We start from the raw sequence: 25,335 nt of genomic DNA, 5'->3' as shown, positions 1-25,335 counted from the left end.
TACTTCCAGTCTACCTCATTGGCTCTTCCTAGAGAGAAGACATCTATGTGTTCTGAGGAGCAAGCAGCTGCTTGTCTTACAAGAAACAATATAATAAGAGTGCCAGAAGCCATCACAGGAAGAATCGTCCACTACAGCTCTAAGGAAGAAGCAAAAAAGAGTAATGACTGGTGATTCCCTCTTCAAGAGTACCAAGACAATTATCTGTTAGCCTCATAATGATAAGTCTGTTGTTTTTGAGGCATATATCCAAGACACAAGAAATACCTTAGCAAAAGAGATTACTACCCAATTCTAGTGATTCACATAGGCACAAATGATACTGCTAAAAGAAATTCCAGAGTATTATCAAAGAAGAAGTCTGGTTTAGAGAACTTAGGACCCTGAATCCAAGAACTGCGAACAGCAATGTTTCCAGCCCAGTACCCAGGACCCTCATCCACTATCCTGCGAAGATTCTCAGTGGAGATGCATCGTGGCAAGGACTACAGCCACAGCTAATAAAGATCCAGAAAAGAAAGTTCTTGCCAACAAAGTCTACTGTTAAATGGTTCAACATCAGAAACTGATATAATTTTATCAGTGGAAATTACATTGGAGGAATTACCATCTGTTTTGCCATTGACACCCTAAGGACTAAGACCTGACTTGCAGCTGAAACTTTCCATATGTGCTATCTCCCCCACCAGAAGCTCCTTTAGAGTAGGGGCTGTCTTTCTTTTCTATTTACAGCTCTGAGGCTTAGCACAATGCTTTGCATATAGTAAGTGCTTAAGAAATTTTTTTTATTCATTCATTAATGCATTCATTCATGTCTTGGACAAGAAACTAGGGAAACTGGTTGTGTCTTACTGCCGCCTTCTGAAGTCGAGGTTCAGAAGATAAGTTATTTAAGAAAAAAACAACTGGCTAAGAAGGTAGAGTCTAAAGAATGGGATTTGTTCATCAGTTAAGGAATGGCTGAACACAAGCTGTGGTATATGAATGTAATGGAATACTATTGTGCTCTAAGAAATGATGAGCAGGCAGACTTCAGAAAAACTTCTATGAACTAATGTTGAGTGAAATGAGCAGAATGAGGAGAACACTGTACATACATAGTTAACAACCACATTGTGTGAAAACTAATTTGTGAAGACTTAGCTCTTCTCAGCAATACAAGGATCTAAGACAACTCCAAAAGATTCATGATGGAAAATGCTATCCACATCCAGAGAAAGAACTTTGAAGTCTGAATACAGATAGAAGCATACTATTGGCTTTCCTTTTTTGTTGTTCTGTTTATTTTCTTCTTTCTCGTGATTCCTCCCATTAGTTCTAATTCTTTATAACATGACTAATGAGAAAATATGTTTACTATCTAGAGCCTATATCACATTGCAGGAAGAGGGGAGAGAAGGGAAGGGAAGAAAATTTAAAACTCAAAATCTTGTGGAAGTGAACGTTGAAAACTAAAAATAAATTAATTTTTTTAAAAAAAACAATGGGATTTAGATTTTAAAATAACAAGTCTTAGCCATGAACCTAACAAAGGCTATTAAAAAAATGTATTTTCCATGGGTCTTGCAAATCTAATCCAAAAGAATTTAAACTTACTAGCTCTGTGACTTTGGGCAAGTTAGCCTAAGCTTCAGTTTCTTCACCTGTAAAATGATATCAAGCTCATCATCAAGCTCAAATAATCTACTCTGCCAACTCTAAAGGAATTATATGGCTATTATTATTTTTCCAAGATTAAACTATTACTTCTGTGGATGAAGAATTTATCACATCCAGATTATATGACTAACATCAGTTAGAGGACCAAGGCACTGAGCTAATCCATCTGCGCACGTGTGTGTGTGCGTGTGTTTTGCACAAATTGTTGATAAACAATGAGCTGTAACAAGAATTAAACAGAAGAATATTAAGTACTCTTAATGATCCAATGCTGCTCAATGCTACAAAACTCCATTTGGTTAATTAAGATCGTTATTCCCATTAGGAAGAAACTTCTTCAGACAGAGATTAAGGGTTTTGAGAAGATAAGAAAATTAGGACACAAAGAGGAAAGAAAAAATGAGGGAGGTGGCCCTGAGGTAATAAGGAATAATACACTTAGGGTGTAGGGTTGCTGTGATGAGTAGAGTTTCAATCTAGAAGCAGGAGAGTTTCACCTGACAGTCAAATTAAAAAGAACCTTAATTCTTTAACAACCAGGAAAATTTTGAAAGCAAGAGAGAGAGAAATAATAGCTAACATCAAGAGCGCTTTAAGGTTTGCAGTGATGTACCTAATTGATTCTCACAGTAACTCTGGGAGGTAGGTGCTATTATTATCCCCATTTTACAAATGACAATACCTAGGCAAAGAGAGGTTAAATGACTTACTAAAGGTCAAAGAGCTGGTAAGTATCTGAGATAGAATTCAAATTCAGGTATTCCTGGTCCAAGACCAACGCTATCCACTGCTCCACTTAGCTATCTAAAGAAAGTACATGCTGGCTCAAGTGCTTGCACTAGTAGCAATAAGCAAGATAGAAGCAGAGAAAAACACAAAGGCTGCTATAAAAATTCACTGTTTTAAAATAGGTCAAACGGTCAACACAGGAATGCTTTGCTTGACTATGCATAATTGTCACAAGGGTCTTTTTCAATGGGAGAGAGAAAAAGAAAAGAACTTGTTAAGAATGATCTAAGTATGAATGCTAGTTCTGCTGCTTACTACCTACATTCCTTTGAGCAAGTCACTTTTATCTGTAAAATGAGAAGGTTCAACAAGAGAATTTCTAATTTCCTTTCTAGCTCTAAATCAATAATAATATGACTGCCAATCCCATTAATCCTTTGGTTGGTGGCAACAAAAACTATTGGCAATAGGAAGGAAAGAAGGAAGTGTTTATCATATGCTATTAAGTGTTTGACAATATTATTTCATTTAATCCTTACAACAACCCTAGTTATTATTAACCCTAGTGATATTATCACGTTAGGGAAACTGAGACAAACAGAAGTTAAGTGACTTGCCCAGGAACACGTAGCTAGTTAGTGTCTAAGGTCTTTAAACTCAGGTCTTCCTAACTCCAGGCCCAGTGCTCTATTCCCTATGTCAACTAGTTGCCAATGATACTAAGAATCAGAAGTCTTCTGTTTTAGAAGTACCTTAAATCTCACTTCCTCACAGAGCTCCATTAAATTCAGTCCTGGAAATGAAAAAGTTAAGTTTAAAAATTAGGTGTAGGTTTCTTTCCAACTGAGTTTCCACTGCATGCTGAAATAGTCAATGAATATTTCAAGCAGGCTAAAAATCTTCCATCTGAAACAATTTTCACTGAGATAGGCAATGATTTACTTCATAAACAATACTTACAATGCTTTTTTTTTTTTAATTTAAAGCAAGATTATCATTCCTAGATTCAGGACTTGATGCCTATAAAAGAAGTTCTTCTATATGAGGTTTTCCATAAAATATATGTAATGAATTTAAATATCTTGAAAGGTTTAAGGTTAGGGAAGAAAACTGCTTAGAATTTTATACTTCAAGGATTCATAATTTCAATGGGATTTATACTTCACTAAATAGTCTTCAAAAGTTATAGTTATAGAATAAATTCATATAGACATCAATCTTCTGGTGGTAATGTTCTCCAGTTAGTTAGATAAGTCCCCAGACAACAGACTATTGCTAGATCTGTACCTGCAGTTTTTCCAGGCTAGCAGAACCTTTCAGAGCTCATGCTCTATTGGTATAGCTTTTGAGAACTCCACACTATCATAATGAAGCATCAGCATAGGTATTTGAGTGAGCTAAATTTCTGGAAAACATGAGTACATGAGCAATAATAGTGGCAAACATGAGAGAAGTAGACAACAAAAAAAAAATCTTTCACTGGATTGGAGGGAGGAGAAATGGGGAGTAAATAAGACTAAATAGAACTTTTTTCCATAATTGATATAATTTTATAATCAGACTTTTACCAAGACTACCTGAAACACTAGTTCCTGTTCTGCAACTAATTTGCTATGCAATTTTGAGTAAGTCATTTAACCTTAAAGCAAAGGTTCATGAACCTTATGGACTCAATCTCAGAATAATGTGAGTTGGTTTTTTTTAAATAAAATAGGATTACAAAGGAAACCAATTATATGAAAAACAGTATTAAAATTAAAAAAAAAAAAGCTCATGTACCCCAGGTTTAGAACTCCTGCCTTAGAGTCAGTATCTCATTGTAGAAATAACACTAAACAAAGTTAAAAAGACTCAGGTTCATATGCCAGCTCTGCCATTTTCTCAACATATAAACAAACATGGCTCTCTGCAACCTGAGACTGCTTCCTGATCAGCAAAATAGGACATTAATACTTCTACTACCTACCTTATAGTAGTAATGGGAGGATCAAATAAGAACATATGTAAATCATCTTATAAAACACAACTGGAGACCATTATTAACTTTTGGGGGAATTGTTTTTCCTGTTAAAGAATTTGACTAGGTGATTTCTAAGATCCATTTTCAGTTCTAAACTTCTATGACACCTACAGGCTATCAATCAATCAACATTTATTAAGCACGTACTCTGTGCCAGGCACTGTGCTAAACACTGGGGATACAAAAAAAGGCAAAAGACAGTCCCTGTCCGAAGACTGGGGCTTTGAATAGCAAGAGATAGAATTTCACAGATAAAATTAAAATTTTATTATCCCTTATGGACAGTCTCCTTTATCTGAAATATTATACTACTATCTTTCAAATAGGACTTAAGAAAAAAGTTTAGTGTCATGCTGAACAAACAAAGGATTCAAGACAGGTAGAAATATGTAACTTACTTGACACTAAGATTTGAATAATAAATGTCCCAAAATCACACGTACTACATGGGCTACTTCCTCAAAGTTAACTGCCCTTTGAACCTGCCTTCAAAACAACTGTTACAGGCACTGAGGTTGCCACCTGTCATCAGAGAAACAAAGCATACGTGTCTTGAACCCTTACACCTGCTAAGAAAAACATTTCCTTGGTAAGTGTTACAGTAAAAGGAGTATTTTGTCCTGTCACAGAGCTGGAATATAACACATGTAGTTTGGAGTTGGTTTGTCCTACAGATATGCCTTTTTCCAAAACACCAGGAAATGGTGAAAGTCATTCAGTTAGAGGTTAGCACAATTACTTTGAGATAGAAGATAAAGCACTGGATTTGGAGTTAAGAGAACCCTAGTTCAAATCATTGAACAAGTCATTTTTCCCCTCTTTATCCTTAGTTTCCTTATCCGTAAATAAAGTTAATACTTAGTTGGGGCAAAATACAATGATATGCTGGGAAATGATTTAAAAATAAAAGGTGTTCAGAAAGCATATATATGTAGGGGGGAAGGTGTACATGTGTGGTGTGTGTGTTTTTAAAGTCAAACAGTAACTAAAATCTAGACTAAACCTTGACTTAACCTAGACTAAAATCTAGCTTAAAATCTCCTGCTATTCAAAGCCTCAACCTGAGGGCAAGGACTGTTTTTTGCCTTCCGTTTGTTTCCCCAATACTTACGTACAACACAGGGATCTTGTGAGGAACAAATGAGATAAGTATATATAAAATGTTTTATACGTCTTAAAGCACTTCACAAAAGCAAGTTACGGCAATAATAATAAACACACAGCTTAGAAGGGGCAAAGAGAAGAATGACCTTTCTGAAGTACTCACCTAAATTTCTCAAAACTGCCCTCTACTGTATTCTGTCCTACTCCCCACTCTCACAACAGGATAACTGATAGGAGTACCCAGGGATTAAGGGGAAGAAGGAAAGGGATCATAGGAAAGAGTTATATAGTGACCAATTTTCCAGGATCTCTTTATTCTCTTCAGTGCTATTCCTGGGAAAGCCCAAAAGCTGCTGACATCCCAAGACTGGTGGTTCTCCTACTTCTAAGAGAAACAACACAGGTCAAAGACTTGAAGTCACACCTTCCTACCTCTTTTCAGTCCCTCTCCAACCACAATCCTAGAAACTCCTGAAACTCTTACATTATACACAGGTCCAATATACAGTAAGTCCAAGAGCACACATATAACTTACTATATAGGACAATATCAAAAGCTGCTGGAGAATCAAATACCAAAACCATAAAGTGTTTCAGGGAACACAAGAAAAATTACCAAAAAGGAAAAAAGTATAGATCTCAGAAAGGTAGTATCTTCATTTTACAGACAAGGAAAACTCTGGCCCCAAAAAAGGTATAATTCACACAAGTTTATAGAGCTAGTAAGTGGCCAAAAGAAGGCTAAACTCCGCCCAGATCTCCTATCTCCTAGATACAATGCTCTTGATCATTCATCCTGCTCTTTGACCTCTAAAACTCCCTCCACATTAGCCACACTGGTTCCGTTCTGGGCTTCCTCCTCATAAAAGACTATTCTGCTGCTGAAGTCTCAGGACTCCTCTTAAAACTATAAAAAGTCTAGTACTGGATGTTAGGTATCCTGAGTTTAGTCCCAAATCTGACACTAATTTACTGTGTGATTCTGAACAATCCACTATCCTTCCTTCCCTGGGCCCCAAAAGAAGTTAAAAAGGCTAAGTATAAGAGGAAGTAGCTTAATGCAGCACTCACCTCTGCCTATGTCTTCTTATAAAAATCTCCCTCTAAATCACCAGTACCCTTACATATTTCATGGAATGGGAACACATTGTTACTTGTCATAATAAAAATATCTCTTGGCATCTCTAATTTAAACTTTAACAAAAAGACACTTTTTTCCCTCAATGAGAAGCAAAACATCACACACACACACACACACACACACACACACACACACACACACACACACACACCTTTCAGAATATTATCTCTTTAAAAAGATGCACACAATAACCTTGGTTCCAACCAGCTGTTTTCTGGAAGCACAAGACTGAAACCGACTCCTAAGGTCACAAAGTTCAGCCATCTGCCCAAATAAATAAATGTGCTGGCTTTCCTAAATTAAAATTTCATTCCTTCCCCACCAAGTCCATTCTCTTCAAAATCAATTAAGTTACGATCACTGATACTGATAACAATTCTTTAAATAAACTGTCCTTCTGAATATTAAGCAGTTCAGCAGATACACTCCTTCCCATAGAACTTCAAAATTTAATTTTACTTCCATTTTTCCTACCTTCGGTCACTCTGTTTGCTCCCTTTTTTGGCCATTTATGCTCAAAAGGGCATCTAGACTTGTATACGTGGTACCACCTAGCATCTATAGAGCTTTTAACCCCCTTCAAAGCACCTTCACATGCAATTCCTGATTCTAATTGACTTGAAAAGTGCCAAATTTCCTTAAATCTGTTTTCAGGTGACATGGAGCAGTTTAATAGTATTTTAATAAGATATACTACAGTTCATTCACACAGTGCTTAACTGTTTACAAAGCCTTTTCCTACTAGAATGAAAGCTCTATAAGGGCAAGCGTGTTTTAATTAATTGCTAGAGTTAGGCAATGTTCTGCACAATGCTCTGCACTGTTTAATAAATACTGGATAGTTGCATTGAACCCTGTGAGGCAGGCAGTACAAGTATTACTCTTCAAGTATTTTTCTTCCAAGTCAGGGAACAAATCTGACAGAAGCAAATTCAAACCCAGTCCTTCTGAATTAAAGTACAATGCTCCATCCACTATCTTGTTTCCCTAAACTGTCACTGTTTATTCTGAAAACAATATACTCATTACAATATTGCCAGTTGTGTTTGGGAAAATTTGTAAAGGGAAACATTTAACTAACTCCCAGCAAGTCCGCTTCCTTTTCTCTGTCAATGTAGACTCTTGCCCTCTATTTTATAATTTGTTTAGATTTTTTGAATCCTGACATATTTCTGCAATATTAGAAGAAATATCAGATTACGTCTTGTAAAATTATGAACACTGTGAGAAGAAATTAGTTTTCCCTGTACACACAACATTCCCTCCTCCAAGTTGAAGGACTATTATCACATTGTGTAAAAGTTCAATGTGGAAACCACTATCATCTGTTCCTTTTCTGATTACCTGCTCACTTAAAAAAGCAATTTTGTACCTCCATATATTATTTCTAACATACTGCCATAGAAATTTTGAAATGACCAACTTCATCCCTTTTTCCTTCCACTTTTTTTCCCAAGTTGGAAGGTCCCTCTTTTAGGAATCTGGGATCAAGTCAAGATCTCAAAAAAATGTAATCTTAGGGAAAAAACCCACCTCAAAAACTCAAAAGTATTTCATACTCTGACACACTATGGGGGTTGAGGGAAGGAATTAACTCAAAACAGATTTTGCAACCTGTCTAAAAATTATTACATCACCCATTTCACAATCACATCCAATAGAGTATAAATCCTTAGACCTAAGACTATATTCTGAGAATTAAAAATAAGTATCAACTATGAGAAATGCAAATGTCAAGAACTAAATTAAAAGTTTTATTTTTATTGAAAGAGGGCCAGGGAAAAATTCAAGTCACTAAACTTTCTTAGAATTTAAAACAATTGCTGATATTTCTTCTTACCTATCTCCTTCATTTTCCACACTCACAACTTCACTAAAGTTACTTTGGTCCCCCTGCCAAAACTCAACTGAGCAACTACACATGGTTTCCCACAATACCAATCAGCACCCCCAGGGGACCAGTCAACATGATGGAAAGAGTATTTTAATCCCCTGTTGTAATGGGAGATGCCATGGAAAGAACTTCCCAACCTCTATCCTAATCAGGAATTGGAGATCAGCATCAAGTTGGTAAACTTTCCCCTCTCAAAAACAAAAATAAAGAAACTCTGACGCTACTTATCCTCTGCACAGCACCCCAAGTCATAAGAGAAAATGTGGGGAAAACATTCAAGGTGAAAATGACCAAAGCAGACCTTCAGCCAAAGTGCTGATTTCAGAAAGAAAACCGACAGATTTTTGCATAAAGCTTCTACAGAAGCAAATAAGTACTTCCCAAGCAGCTGACAATAAAAATAATTTACATTTGAGTTATTCCTTGATAAAGGACAATATCTGAACTGCTCTACACGATCTCCCTCGCCACCCAAGATTTCCCATCACCCCTGGCATCTGTCAAACTGATCAGCCAACGAGTGGTGCTCCTGAAAAGGCCTACCTCCCCTTGGATGTCAAGAGACCCTTCACAGGGCAGGGATTTCGAGTCCACCAGTGCAGTAGTACTCCCGGCCCCCGCCCCACACATACACACATACATACACACACACACACACACATACATACATACACACTCTCTCTCTCTCTCTCTCCAGTCTCCCTGATGCCTTGTGATCCCCCTTCTCTCCAGTTTTTCTGCCGGTGTCTGTCCTTCCTCAGCCCCCCGTGGCTATCTCCTCACTTGCCCAAGGGCCCCCCATCTGCCTCCTGCCTATGCCACAGGGTTCCCTGACTCTGCCTCCCTCGGTTCAGAGGGGATCGACCTACACACGCACCCCGAGGGCCGAGTGTGGTTGAGCCTGCTGACAGTTCCCAAGCCAGGATGATGATGGGATCCGGCCCACGGAACTAGGGGTGTAATACGGCCGTCTCCCCCCACACCCACCAGGGCTAGGCCAAACGCGTGGTAGCCGCCTGCTAGACTTTATTGGGAACCAAAACTCTCTACTAAGTCGCCCTCCCCCACCCCCGTCCCCGGGGGGCCCGGGTGTCGCCCCCCTCATCACGCGCGCGCACACACACACACATACACATACACACACGTGAGCCCGACGGGAGGTTCCCTCGTTCCCCCTACCTGTCAGGCCTGTGACGCCCTAGAGACCCCAGCCCAGCCCTGGGAGGCCCCGCGGCCGCCGCCGCCCCCTCCCCGGCCCGGCCCGGGCCCCGGAGCGTCCGCACCACCACTGACCGGGGAAGCCAGGGCCAGGCCCAGCGCCGGAGGCATTAGGGGCTCCCCCTCGAGGTAACGGGCCGGGCCGGGCCGCCCGCCCACCCGGCCCCCGAACAGGGCCCTCCCTCCAGCCCCCGCCTCCTCCCCCCCACCCACCCCCGGTACTCACGATCTGGCTCGTGGTTCTGGCCATGAGCCCCGGCTCGGGCTCGGGCTCGGGCGCCTCCCCCCCTCCCCCCCGCGCGCGCGCAGCTCGCGGCCTCAGAGTCTTCCTCCCCGCGGTGGAGCCACAGCAATGGCCGCCCTCATCCTGCGGGCGCCCGCACTGCCAACCCCCGCCCCCCCCACAACACACACACACATACACACACGCGCGCGCACGCACACACACATACACACACTCTCCCCCCCCTCTCGCTCTCTCGCCCTTGCTCTCTCTCTTTCTCTCCCTGTCACCACCGCCCCCCGCTCCCGCCCACTCCGCCGACGACGACGCCGCCACCCGTCGGGAGGGAGGAACTTCCGGCGTCGGGAAGCCGACGCGCGCCAGTTATTGGGCGCACGGCCTGTCGCTCGGACCGAGACCCGAGCTAACCCCCTTCCCCGCCGCGGACCTCTACCAGGCGCCCTGCCCCCTCCCCCCGTTGGAGCTGCATTTCCGGGTTTGCTTGGCCAAGGCCGGGCGGGAGGCAGCGGCTTGTGCTGCCCTCAGCCGGCTGAGTGGCTGGGCCTCAGACAGCGACTCCTCCTCCCGCTCACCTGGGCCCTGGGGATGCGCTGCCACGGGAAGGACCCATCCCCAGGGCCCCGCTGCCGGCCTCCCCGAATGCTGCTCGTGTCGGCTTTCTGCGCCGCCAGAAGGAGGAAATCCGTGGTTCAAGTCCAAGTTCCCCCGCTAGCCCGGCGGCCTTGGGCAGATGAGGTCCGCTCCGGAAAGTGAGGCTGCGCTAAGGTTGCGAAGGCCGGACCGCTTCTCCGACTGTCACCCGCCAACCCTCATCCGTCCGACGGCGAGGACGACCGCCCCTGGCCCTGCCCTGCGCTCGGAAGACCCCGGCGGAATTCCCCGCGCTTAGGGGAAGGAACACGATTTGGATTCGGAAAAACTGGGTTGGAAGCCCGTTCGACCTCCTCTGGGACCCGCCGCTCTGGGCGTCCGTGGAACTGGACCGCTCGTGCCCCTCCACGTCCTGCGAGCCGTGTTCCGGGCAGTCAGAATCCCTGCCCGGCTCCCTCCCGGGGCTAGTCCTGGGACCACCCCACCAACCTGTCCGCGGAGCACGGCCAGCCACCGGGGGAAGACCGAGAAACCGCCGAGCCCCGGGCCCTGCCCAGGCCAGGCGGGAGCGAGGCATGTAAACAACTGTCGCAGGGCAGGATGTGTTCGTGCGGCGGAGAGAGCTGGGCCCTGCACGCTGCCATTTCCTGCCTCCCGGCTGCCCTTCCCCGCGCCGGCTTGGGGGTCCCCAGCGCCTGCCCCCCACTGTCTGCCACCCCAGCGGCGACCTGAAAATGGGGCAAGAGAGAGTTTGGAAGCTTCCCTCCTCCACGTTTGATGTGGCATTGAATTTTGTGATATTTTTCCTGGTGTTTATATGCTGGGGACGGGGGGGATTAGATGTCGAATTATTTTTATTGAATCCTCAGTTTTAATCAGCCCTCTGTTTTGGTTTGGGGGGTTTTGTTTGTGTTTTGGGGGGTTTCGGGTTGGTTTTGTTTGTTTGAGGGTTTTGCCGGGGTTGGTTTGTAGGAACTGGACAACAGGTGGAGATACTCCGGCATTGTGAAAGAGAAAAGCAAATATTCAAAGACTTTTAAGAATTCTCTTGTTTGCTAAGCTGCCTTGCTAAACTTGTTGTCACTGCAAATATTCCTCATATCCCCCCATACACTTTTAAACTGTAAAGTACTGTTTACATGGGAAGGACTTTCGTTATTACATTGTTATTAACTGCGGAGGAAGGTCATGAATATAGCACTGGAAGGAACCCTAGAGTTCATATAGTTCACACACATTTCACTGATGTGGAAATTGAGGTTTGGCCAAATTTAAGTGACTTGGCCAAGGTGCACAAGAAGTAAGCCAGGATTCAAATTCAGGTCCTGTGACTTCAAGTTCAGTCATCACACTGCCAATACCATGGGGAGAAAACCCACAAACTTTTGAATTTTAATTCAAATCCCACCCCTGACACTGTTAGTATGAGCTTTCTTTATCTGTAAAATGAGGAAGTTGTAGTAGATGGTTTTTGCGAGTTCTATCAGTTCTGCATCTAAATGGTCCTATACTGAAGTGAAAAAGACACAGTCCTGGCAGTTAGAAAGGACAAAACGAGAAGAACTAGCTGAATGGGCTAATTCCATCTAAGAGAAGTATGAACAAAATGCCATGAAAACAAAATTCCTGTTTGTCAACAGGAGACCTGAATTCTATCCTTTACCACTGACTCTGCGGGCTTCCCTGAGCCTTTCAGTTTCCTCATCTACAAAAATGAAAATGATAGTACTAGCAATACTAGTATTAATAACTAATTTCCTCAAGGGTATTGAATGTACTCTTGAACAAGGCAGGTTGCAACCCTTGAAAGTCTCATCCTACGACTCTTTATCTCTGTCCTTCCATAAGTCCTCCACAAGGGGTCCATCCAACATTTAGGGGACCCTCTTCTAGGCATTTTAACATTCAAAATATACCAGTACCGTCAGTGATATTTTTCCGTTTCACTAAATGACTGGCCCACCAACTGTTCTGAACATATATCTCTTACGATAGGTTTTAAGCAACTTTTTGCATATAATTTGTAAGTGGTTAAAGGCTCCCTCCTATTTATGTCCAATATGCATCCAGTGCCCTTTGAGTTACAGGCAATTTTGATTCTTCAGTGATTATTGTGTCCCTTAATTTGCCACCATGTAGCACCATCCAAATATTAATGTTAAAAATCTGTTGGGGTTTTTTTTTAATATCAAGAAGAATCTTAAGGTCACTGAAAATAGCCTAATTTTTCAAATGCAATCCAGCCCACTCTTATTCAATTCTGGATCCAGCTTATTGTCTTCCTGCAGTGTCTATTTGATATAGATATACTGATGGACCAGTTCTGTGAGCTGCCATAGAACTGCATATCATAGGACAATAGACATTCTGTATCCCTTTGGTTTTTCCTCTGTAAATTAGGACTCTTTTGAGTGTTTATGAATCTCCTATAGGAGATTCTGCAACATCTTGGGCTTTAATACAATTGATATGTCATCCAAAAATAGAAACATCTAGAAGACCTCACCATCTAAAGGGAATCCTATTTCATCTGGATGCTGTACTAGACTTCCTGAAAGATATCCAGTCAGTTGCCAAGTCTTATTGATTCTGCCTCGATAGCATCTCTACTTGCACTGGTAAAGGGAGTTTCCTTACCTGGAAATTCCTTATGTCAATGAAATTCCTATCTCTGATAACATTATGACTTTTTCTAATCATTCAGTATCTGCTGCTCCTAGAAATATCTTGAAATTTGTTGCCCTAAATTGTGTCACCTCCAACGTGGACCTCCTCAGTGTATTGTTGGTCTCTTCCAGTTGATCTTTTGGTTTTTTAGTTCCATTTTTGATTCCTCATGTAGCATATTAGGTGCTATGATGTTAGATAGAGTCCAGATATACGGGTTCATTTCAGCCCTATTCCTTTCAACAAGTATTTATGCTACCTTCTCTGAATTACCTAGTTAAGAACTCACAGGTATGCAGGTTGGAGCCCTAGAGGTGACTATGTTCATAGTCCTAAAACCATATCATTCATGAAGCTTTGCCAGTAAGCTTACTTTCAGTAGTCATCCAATAGACACAATTAGCTTGGAGCAAAGACATTTACTAAGCATAGCAGAAACAGCAGCAGCAAAGTATTCCCACCCCAGGAGATCACTCCCAGAAATACAGAGTCTCTGGAAAGAGTAGGCATACAGTTCATTGGTAGCAAGGAACACACATAGTCAAGGCAACCCCAGCCTCCAGGACTACAGTGTCCCAATGTCCTTTTCTAGTGGTGTCCTTGTGTTGCTCCCTGCTAGGCACAGTATCTTTGTTGGACCAGCTACGCATTTTGACTTCCTGAGACCTTTCCTCTCCACAGCTCAACTCCAGGGCTAGCTCTCTTGATTCCATAGGCTTTCTTCTCTACTACCTACTCTTGTCTCTTATCCTCTTTGTCAGTCTCTAGAGAGCATGTCCTGTTGTTTTTTTTAAAGGCCACTCAAGAGATAGCCTATCCTTGGTCAGCCAATCCCTGTTGCCTAATTCTATCAAAAAGAACTTCATACTCAATGAAGAAATAACAAAATGGGGTATATGAGGTATTCAAGTAAGACTAGCACCTCTGGTATGAGGGTTTGCTAAGCCCTTTTCTGGGCCACTCATCCACCTTTGGTGACCAGCAGGCACTTAACTTCATATGCCAAAGTTTGTATTTTAGTCTAGAGATAATAAGTAGACATTGAGATTATTAAAGCAGGAGAATGAAAGGTCAGACCTCCATTGTCATTGATTAAGCAAATAGTTTGTTATAAAAATGTTGACATCTTTCCCACTTTCTGTCCATCACTGTCCTTCCATCTTCCTGTTCTCAAATGTTCTTGTGACAGAGTAGCTTAATTGAGTCTCACACCAAGTTTCCACAAACATATCTCCCCACCACTTCTTAGTGTTTTATGAAATGGTTCTGCTCATCATCTTCTACCATCCTTTTGTGTAAAATGGTACAAATTTATCCATATTCTACATGAGAGTTGCTCTTGGCTGCCATTTGCCTCTATTTGGCAAGGAGACCACATCTGAACTGAGATGACATCTAAGCTCTTTTGACATATATGTTGTAACAACTGCCTTACTATATAACACTCAGATTTCCATGGGAAATCATTTTGGTTTATATTGATGTCTGTTCTTTTATCTATTTTCCATTTTTAATGTCAATAATTTATTTAAATAGGCCATGTTGGAGCTGTTTTGACTGCAATAATGTTATCTTCTCATTTTTATTTTGACTTTATGTTGATTTTGAACTTCTTTCCTTCAAATTGATAGCCTGAAGGCACCAGAGATAGCTGATTCAGAAATGTCTCTCATCAGTAAAGTTGTTTCTTGCCTGTTAAAAGATAATCAATTTCATTTTTTGTGATGTTATTTGGTGCTCAATATGTCCTCCAACTCTGTTTTTTGAAGAAAACATTCTTAGGTATGAGAATTTTGTGTAGTCTATAAGCTTTTGACATCTTTTATTCCTTGATCTCAGCCATATTTTTCCCTATCATCCCACATGCCGAACTTTAGACTAAAGTCACCAAGTATCAAAGTATATGTCAATTTAATTTGGAGAGCATTAGTAGAATTTCTCAATGCTTATTTTCTGAAACAGATATCTCATAAGATGTTCATTCTTTGCACTTCAAGGCAAGATGACCAAGCAGCCTCTGAAATTTTACTTCTTATTGCTTTTAGATACATAATAAAACCAATTTTGACAGCTTCTTTATTTTCCTATTCAAATATAACCATGCTTCCATTTGTCTTCTGGTTTGATTTATATCAATCCAAGATATCAATACTGTTATGATTAATTTCTCCCAGTTGTAGATCTTGTTGGATATTGGATAAAAGATCTAGCAATTAGAGGCCAACAATTAACTGTTTATTGACAATCTAAAAACTATGGTTCTTAGCACTCTTTGTCCATCTGCCATTTTCATTGCAGCACAGGAGTATGATCCATTTTGCATTTTACTTTGTTTCATGAATTGCCATGGCCAAATAATTTATTCAATAGTGAGTTATTTTTAATGAGCCTTACTATACTGATCTAGACTGGTCTTCAGATAGCAATCTGTTGGCAGAGCACTATTTGAAGACTTATCAGTATTATCTATAAAATGAAAAGGCTGAATTCAACATTTAAGGTCCCTTCTACCTCCAGTAGTCTGTGTTCTAATTCCTCTTCCCACTCTAACATTCTATGATTTGAATTATTCCTTTGGAACCAAGCATGGGACTGAAGAATGTAGGCTGGCAAAATGCCTCAAATGATCACAGTGCAGGGCCCCAAATTCTCCTAAGAATCAAACCATGCAAGAGACCTTTGGTCTAAATTATATGTAATAGAACCTCTCACCTGACCCTTTGGTTCAGAGTTTCTTTAAAGCCCTCACTTTCCCTAGAGCCCAAAGGAAAGCTACCCCATAATGGCCATAATATTTAATCCAAACCAATTCAATGTGCATTTATTAAGAACTTACTTTGTATAGAATATTATTACACCATAAAAAATGAAGATTAGTAAATATATAAACTGATACAAAGTAAAATAAATAGAACCAAAAAAAACACATGCATGAGTACAACCATGTAAATATAAAGAATAATATTTTTAAACCCTAAATACTGTATAATTATAATATGCAAACCTGGCCCCAAAGAATAAAGAAGAAAATATATCTCCCTCCTTTCTTTGCAGAAGTAGGGGATTAAAAGTATGGAGTATCACATACATAGTTAGACTCAGTAGGTTTTTTGGTTAGTTTTGCTGAACTCCTTTTTTCTCCTCTTTCTTTTTATTCTTTGTTCCAAGGATTGACTCTCTGGTAAGAGGATAGGAGAGTGACATGTGTGTAAGTAAATGTAAAAAAAGTGAGGGAAAAAAAGCAGTACGTTTTTAAAGAACCTACTGTATGCAAGGCACTATGCTAAATTCTAAAGATATTTTAATAAATTAATAACAGCATCTGCCCTCAAGCTTTCAGCCTACAATAGCCCAGACCTAGAAAGCACATTGGACACACTGATCCAAGGACGTCAGCCCCCTTAGATTCAAGCATTGCTCCATTTGTAGCGATTCTTCGTCCCCCAAATGTAATGTATGCTCTTGTTCTCTACCTTTGCTTATACTGTTCCATATTCCTAAAATATCCTCCCTCTCCAAATTTACCTGTTAAATTCTTATATATTCATTAAATTCTAATTCCAATGTAACTTCTTCTATGAAGCTTATCTGAATTTTCTGATGAGTAACTTATTTCCCCCCTCAAGATTTAGCCAGTATTGTTTTACACCTCTTTAATGAACTTTAATGTAATATTGCATATTACATTTATCTGTGCTGTTGTACTATTTCCCTACTAGAAAGTGAACTCCACACAACCACTAAACCATATTTGATACAAACTTGGTATCTCATCTAGTTCCTGCTTAATGTTTTTAGAATGTTTAATTTATGGAAAGGGAAAGATTCAGGAACTGTGAAAGGATTCTATACTATTCCATATTTTTGGAGTATTAGGGCATGGTCTATTTACTCTTGCTGTTATTGATCAAGATTTTCTTTGTGTGTGGAATCATTGGAGAAAAAGAGAGAAAGAAGAAGAGAAGCTTCCCTCCCCAATGTTAGTTCTTTGAGCTTGTTCCATATCACCTATCCAGCAAGAAAGGGTGTAAGAACCAATTAAAACTATCACTGGCTGCTTAGATGCTGACTCATAATTCAACCAATAGTGGTAGAAAGAGTGAAAGGGATTGGCTCTTACTACTATAGTAAATTCCAGTTTGTATGGAACATTTATATACGGCATAATGATTTCATAGTTCAAAGACTTTAAAACTAAAAGGGACCTTAGAAGTCATATATTCTAACCCCGCATTTTCTAGCTTTCAGATTCCCCACTGATACAAAATTCCTTCATTCAGCCCCCTAATATATGTGAAACATCTCCCTTGTTCTGTCTGTCCATTACCTATGACAGTGAGCCTTTGGATGCCTGTGGGGATAAAGAGGGGCAAGCAAAAGTGACCTGGCACAAGACAGTAAAAGAAAGGTACCCCAGCAAAGTCAAAGATTTAGACACTTAAATTCTGCCTGGCCACTGGAATTAGTGACTGAAGGTCTCCGCATTAGAGAGATGGCTGGACAAGATAGTGACTGGTTTTCCTGGCCAGTATTTGTCATTGAAGAGCTTGCTTCAGCACCACATGTACTAAAATTGAAACAATACAGCCCCTACACAAGGATGACATGCAAATTGGTGAAGTATTCCATATTGTTAGATTAAAAAACAAAATCCAACAATATGACATTTACAAGAAACACATTTGAAATGGATACACACAGGGTAAAGGTAAAAGATTGGAGCAGAATATATTGTGCTTCACCTGATGTAAAAAAAGCAGGGGTAGCAATCCTAATCTTAGACAAAGCAAAAGCAGAAATAGACCTAATCAGAAGAGATGAGGAAGGAAACTATATGCTGCTAAAAGGCACCATAGACAATGAGCTAAACTAAACATATATGCACCAAACAATATAGCATCCAAATTCTTAGAGGAGAAGTTAAGGGAGTCTCATGAAGAAACTGACAGCAAAACTATACTAGTGGGGGACTTCAACCTCTCCCTGTCTGAACTTGATAAAGCTAATCTCAAAATAAACAAGAAAGAAGTAAAGGAGGTGAATAGGACTCTGGACAAGGCAGATATGATAGATCTCTGGAGAAAAATGAGTGGGAATAGAAATGAATATACATTTTTCTCAGCAGTACATGGCACATAAACAAAAATTGACCATGTGCTAAAGTATAAAAACCTCACAATCCGGTGCAGAAAGGCAGAGATAGTCAATGCATCCTTCTCAGATTATAATACAATAAAAATTGTATGGAATAAAAGGCCGTGGAAAGATAGACTAAAAATTAATTGGAAACTAAATAATCTAGTCCTAAAGAGTGAGTGGGTTAAGCAAAAAATCATAGAAACAATAATGTCATTCAAGAGAATGACAATAACAAGAAACCTACCAAAACTTATGGGATGCTGCAAAAGCAGTTCTTAGTGGAAGTTTCATATCATTGAACGCCTATATGAATAAAATAGAGAAAGAGGAGATCAACTAATTGGGCATGCAGCTGAAAAAGCTAGAAAAAGAACAAACTGAAAACCCCCAAGGGAATAACAAATTAGAAATATTGGAAACGAAAGGAGAGATTAATAAAATTGAAATTAAGAAAACTCAAACTAATAAATAAAACTAAGAGTTGGTTTTATGAAAAACCCAATAAAATTCATAAACCTTTGGTCAATTTGATTTTAAAAAAAGAAAGAAGAAAACCAAATTACCAATGTAAAAAATGAAAAGAATGAACTCACCTCCAATGAGGAGGAAATTAAAACAATAATTAGAAATTACTTTGCCCAACTTGTATCCCCATAAATTTAACAATCTAAGTGAGATGGATGAATATTTTAAAAAATATTAATTGCCCAGATTAACAGAAGAGGAAATTGAATACTTAAATAACCCCATCTCAGAAAAAGAAATCGAACAAGTCATCAATGGACTCCATAAGAAAAAATCTCCAGGACCTGATGGATTCACAAGTGAATTTTATCAAACATTTAAAGAACAGTTCATTCCAATACTATGTGGACTATTTGCGAAAATTGGTGGAGTCCTCCCAAATTCTTCTTATGATACAAATATGGTTTTGATACCTAAACCAGGAAAAGCCAAAACCGAGAAAGAAAATTATAGACCAATTTCTCTAATGAATATAGCTGCAAAAATTTTAAGATATTAGCAAAAAGAATAAAGCAACTTATGACAACAATAATACATTATGATAAAGTAGAATTTATAATGGGAATGAAGGGCTGGTTCAATGTTAGGAAAACTATCAGCATTATTGATCATATCAACAACAAAACTAACAGAAACCATAGGATTATCTCAACAGATGCAGAAAAAGCTTTTGACAAAATACTACACCCATTCCTATTGAAAACACTGGAAAGGATAGGAATAAATGGAACTTTCTATGAAATAATAAGCAGTATTTACCTAAAAACATCAGCAAGCATTATATGTAATGGGGATAAGCTAGATGCATTTCCAATAAGATCTGGGGTGAAACAAGGATGTCCATTATCATCACTGTTATTCAATAGAGTACTAGAAATGTTAGCTTTAGCAATAAGAGAAGAAAAAGAAATTGAAGGAATTAGAATAGACAAAGAAGAAACTAAGTTATCACTCTTTGCAGATGATATGATGATATACTTAGAGAATCCTAGAGAATCAAGTAAAAAACTACTTGGAATAATAAACAACTTCAGCAAAGTTGCAGGTTATAAAATAAACCCACATGACTCATCTGTATTTCTGTATATTACTAACAAAACCCAACAGCAAGAGATAGAAAGAGAAATCCCATTTAAAGCTACAGTAGATACTATAAAATATCTGGGAGTCTACCTGCCAAAACAAACCCAGCGACTATATGAACACAATTACAAAACATTTTTCACACAAATAAAGTCAGATCTAAGTAAGTGGAAAAACATCAGCTGCTCATGGGTAGGCTGAGCTAATATAATAAAAATGACAGTTCTACCTAAATTAATTTACTTATTCAGTGCCATACCAATCAACCTACCAGATAATTATTTTCTAGAGTTAAAAAAAATAACACCAAATTCATCTGGAAGAACAAAAGTTCCAGAATATCAAGGGAATTAATGAAAAGACATGCTAGGGAAGGGGACTTAGCCCTACCAGATCTCAAATTGTATTATAAAGCAGCAACCATCAAAACCACTTGGTACTGGCTAAGAAACAGAAGTGTAGACCAGGGGAATATGTTAGGTACTCAAGACACAGTAGTCAACGAATATAGTGATCTACTGTTTGGTAAACTCAAGGACCCCACCTTCTAAGATAAGAACTCACTGTTTGACAAAAACTGCTGGGAAAACTAGATGACAACGTGGCAGAAACTGGGCATAGATCAATGCCTGACACCATACACAAGAATAAAGTCCAAATGGATACATGATCTAGATATAAAAACTGATACTATAAACAAATAAGGGGAGTAAGGAATAGTGTATTTGTCAGATTTATGGAGAATGGAGAAATTTATGACCAAACAAGAGATAGAGAACATTGTGAAGTGCAAAATGGATAATTTTAATTACATTAAATTGAAAAGTTTTTGCACAACCAAACCCAATGCAACCAAGATTAGGAAGGAAGCAGAAAACTGGGAAAGAATTTTTGCAACTAGTATCTGTGATAAAGATCTCATTTCTAAAATATATAGAGAACTAAGTCAAATATACAAGAATACAAGTCATTCCCCAGTTGATAAATGGTCAAAGGATATGAACAGGCAGTTTTCAGAGGAAGAAATTAAAACTATCTATAATCATATGAAAAAGTGCTCTAAATCACTATTGATTAGAGAGATGCAAATCAAAACAACTCTGAGGTACCACAATATATCTATCAGATTGACTAACATGACAAAACAGGAAAATGACAAATGTTGGAGAAGATGTGGGAGGGTTGGAACACTAATTCATTGTTGGTGGAGCTGTGAGCTGATCCAACCATTATGAAGAGCAATTTAGAACTATGCCCAAACGGTTGTAAAAATGTGCATACTGTTTGACGCAGCAATTCCACTTCTAGGGCTGTATCCTAAAGAGATCATAAAAATGGGAAAAGGACCCACATGTACAAAAATATTTATAGTAGATCTTTTTGTGGTGGCCAAAAATTGGAAATCGAGGGGATACCCATCAATTGGTGAATTATATGAATGTAATGGAATACTATTGTGCTATAAGAAATGATGAACAGAAAGACTTCAGAAAGGCCTGGAACAACTTACATGATCTGATGCTGAGTGAAAGGAGCAGAACCAAGAGAACTTTGTACACAGCAACAACCACAGTATGTGAGGAATTTTCTGGTAGACCGAGCCCTTCACAGCAATGGAAGGACCTAAAACATCCCCAAAGGACTCTTGAGGCAAAATGTCATCCACATCCAGAGAAAGAACTATGGAATTGGAAAGTAGAATGAAGCAGAATATTTTCTCTTGTGTTATATTTTGTTTTGTTTGGGTTTTTCTCATGGTTTATTCATTTTAATTCTTCCATGCAACATGACTAAGGTGAAAAATGTATCTAATAAGAATGTATGTGTAGAAACCATATAAGATTGCATTCTGTCTCGAGGAGGAGGCAGGAGAGAGAGGGAGAAAATCTAAGACTTATGGAAGTGATTGTAGAAAACTGAAAACAAATTTTTAAAAAAATAAGAGAAAAAAAAAGATTTGCCATTGACTCCATCCCCTCTAACTTTAAGAGTTAGACAAAGATACAGTAAGATAACACAAGTTGTTAAACAGAAAAGTCTTGGATCCTAATATCATATTACATACCATAATGGGAGGAGCTAAGTCCCAGTGTATGGGTTCCTGCATCTTTACCTAATAATCAGTACTACTAGGTGAATTTATAAGTTAGAAACTATGTTGTATTTCTACTCCCCTTTGCCCATTTGCAAAAAGGAGAGGCTATACAGGGACTAAAGAAACCTAATTGTACCTTTCCTGGAATTCCTGGGTTCAGAGCTGCCTTACCTTTTGGGAATTTGGGGGGGAAAGGGAGATGGTGCTACTTAGTTCTAAAAAAAAAAAAAAAAAAAAAAGAGCAGGCACACAGCCTCAAGGGAGTCATTTTATTATCAATCAATCAATAAACATTTATTCAGTATCTACTATGTGCCAGGCACTGTGCTAAATGCTGTGGGTACAAAAAGAGGGAAAAGACAATCCCTGTTCTCAAGGAACTTACAATCTAACAGAGGAGACAACATGCAAGCAAATATTTTAAAAGTGAACTATGTACAGGATCAATAGAAAATAAGTAAAAGAGGAAAGGCCCTAGAATTAAGAACAGTCAGGGAAGGTTTCCTGTAGAAGATGAGATTTTAGTTGGGACTTAAAAGAAACCAGGGAAGTCAGTAGTTAGAGCAAAAGGGAAAGAGAGTATTCTAGGAATGGGGGATAGTCAGAGAAAATGTTCTGAGTCAAGAGATGGAGGGTCTTATTTGTGGGACAGCCAAGGGGCCTGTGTCACTAGAAGGAAGAATACATGCTAGAGAGTAAGATGTAAGAAGACTGGAAAGGTAGGAGCTAGTTAGGTTATGAAGGACTTTGAATGCCAAACAGAGTATTTTCTATTTGATCTGGGAGGTGATAGAGAACCACTGGAGTTTAATGAGTGTGGTTGAGGGTGAAGAGGAGAGAAACATGATCAGACCTGCACTTTAGGAAAAATCACTTCAGTGGCTGAATAGAGGATGAATTGAAATGGGGAGAAACTTGAGGCAGGAGGACCTACCAATAGGCTATTTAAGTAACCCAGGCATGAAGCGATAAGGACCTGAACTAAAGTGGTGACAATGTCAGAGGAGAGAAGGGAATGTATTAAGATGTTTCAAAGTGAAATCAACAGACCCTGGCAATAGCTTGGAGAGCTAGAGAAAGTGAGGAATCCAGGATGACTCCTCAGTTGCAAGCCTGATGGACTGAAAGGATGATGGTGCCTGCTACAATAATAAATAGTGATTATACTGTCTACAGACACTAGTTATACATTACTGGACTCATTAAAGACAGCTCCATTTGATTCACTTCAACACACGTGATTCATGATACAGTGCAGGAGGTCAAATCTCAGCTCCTACACTGATAGCTGTATATGACAGGCAAGTTACTTCACTTCTCTGAGACACCGTTTCCTCATCTGCAAAACCTACTTCACAATGGTGACGGGGGAGAGCATTTTGTAAGCTTTACAAGGGAATAGGATATTATTAAATGGCTACTATATGCAAAACATTGTGCTTATGGACTCCTGGTGCGGTCAGTTCCTGTACCCCGTGACTACCTAGTACCCCACCTATAACAAAATAATCATAGCCTGTATTCCTATAGTGTTTTTGGTTGGTTTGTTGGTTTTTGTTAAACAATGGTTTCCGAAACCTGGACAGTAAGTGTAGCAAGTGTTATTCACTCTCATTTTGTTAAAGCTCAGAGAGGTTACTCCAAAGTCAAACTTGACCAAGGTCATACTGCATCTTAATAACAGCCTGAATTTCCATTGAGTTTTCCTCACAATAACTTCCTGAGGTAGAGTGTGAGTATTTAAAAGAGGTTCAAGGAGGCTGAATTTCTAGCCTAAGTCCATCCAGCTAAGTAAGTGGCCAGGCTCCGACATGAGAGCACATCTCCTAATCCCAAGGCCCAGCATTCTTTTCACCAAACTTTCTCTTACCTACAATAACCAGTTATCAAGGGACGTGATTTCAGAAATGCTGGAAACTTCCTTCTTCCCTCTTCCCCCTCACCTCCAAAACTGTCAGACAGAATACTGTATACATTGTCAGTCTTTATATCAAATATTTTTGCTAAATTGTTTTTCTTTGCCACAAGTACAGATGAATGGAGAGACAAAACATCAGTAAAACATATTTCTAAAATAACTGTTAAAGACTAGATGTTAGCTCACTCTCTATGAGACTATAAGTTTCCTGACAAGAGCTACATCTTTTTTTTTCACCTTTATATCCCTAGTGCCCAATGTTCTTTTCACAAAGTAAGTACTTAACAAATGTGTGTCTAATTAATTTAAGATTCTACTGACTAGTGCTGGAAATTCGAGGTTTTCATTTCACACTGACGTATCAGGCTAGGTCTTCCAATACTCCTGGGAAAAGGAATACACTGACTTGAATTCATACAAAAATCCAAATGACTAATATCAAGTCCTTTCCTAAAAGACACAGAGAGAAGGTCATAAGAGCTCCTTGATCACATGCAAGGAAAGGAATTTTGTTCCAGAAAGAGTGAAGAGGGGGAAAAGGTTATACTGTGGACCAAATAACATAATACATATGATGTTCAAATCCTCCTACCTTGGATGACTAAGAATCAAAGGCACCATTCTTGAAATCAATATTTCTTCCATGTGCTAAATTTCCATAGGTCAATTCTCCAAGACCTATTTCCATTTTAAGAAAAAGGGGGAGGGAATCACTTGTGATCAGATCTAATACTGTTCAGTTCCTCCTCCCCCTAGATACCCAGATTTGTTGACATTTAGGTTGGGGCAACTTCATCCTTCCTATTCCTCCTCTCCTTCATTCCCTTCTGGGTCCTTATAGGTCATGAAAGGGACTGTCAATAGATTGTGATGTCTGAGCCTAAGATTATGACTTCATGGGAGACTGAGAGACAGAAGCAGGGGGTTTCAATTCAATTGGATAAAATTCAACAAATATTTATTAAACATACATTGTAGGCAAGGCTCTTTGCTGAACATCAAGAGGATTGTAGAAATGAAAAACCACATAGTCCCTCCTCCCCTGCCCTAAAGAGGCTCAAATGGTTCTTGTTGTTGATTCCATTTGGGGTTTTCTTGGCAAAGATACTCGAGCAATTTACTGTTTCCTCCTCCAGCTCATTTTGTAGATGAAGAAACTGAGGCAAACAGGGTTAAGTGACTTTCCCAGGGTCACACATCTAGTAAGTTTCTGAGGCTGGATTTGAACTCTGTTCCCCCTGACTCCAGGGTCAACACTCTATCCACTGTGCCACCCAGCTGCCTAGGGAAAATAATACATGCACACAG

General features: G+C 39.5%; 1 protein-coding gene and 1 pseudogene across 3 annotated transcripts in view; one reads left to right on the top strand and one right to left on the bottom strand.

The window, feature by feature from the left end:
* The window catches only part of PDPK1 (3-phosphoinositide dependent protein kinase 1), a 136,222-nt gene extending 111,356 nt beyond the window's left edge, over positions 1-24,866 (bottom strand). The window contains exon 1 of one of the 3 annotated variants that reach the window (XM_072602366.1): positions 24,620-24,866. Coding sequence is in view for 2 of the 3 variants with exons in the window: in XM_072602356.1 (XP_072458457.1) it covers positions 9,091-9,213 (123 nt within the window). In the remaining variant the exon portion in view is untranslated. Of the gene's footprint in view, positions 1-9,090; positions 9,261-9,991; positions 10,312-24,619 lie in introns of those variants that run through there. The other 2 variants (XM_072602383.1, XM_072602356.1) reach the window with 2 other exon arrangements.
* On the top strand, positions 17,815-17,902 carry LOC140521811 (U6 spliceosomal RNA; annotated as a pseudogene).
* Positions 24,867-25,335: the final 469 nt, after the last annotated feature.

This window comes from Notamacropus eugenii, chromosome 1, assembly GCF_028372415.1.
Source record: "Notamacropus eugenii isolate mMacEug1 chromosome 1, mMacEug1.pri_v2, whole genome shotgun sequence".
Taxonomy (NCBI): Eukaryota; Metazoa; Chordata; class Mammalia; order Diprotodontia; family Macropodidae; genus Notamacropus; species Notamacropus eugenii.
The sequence above is the reverse complement of the archived record's forward strand: the minus strand, read 5'-3'. Positions and strand labels throughout refer to the sequence as shown.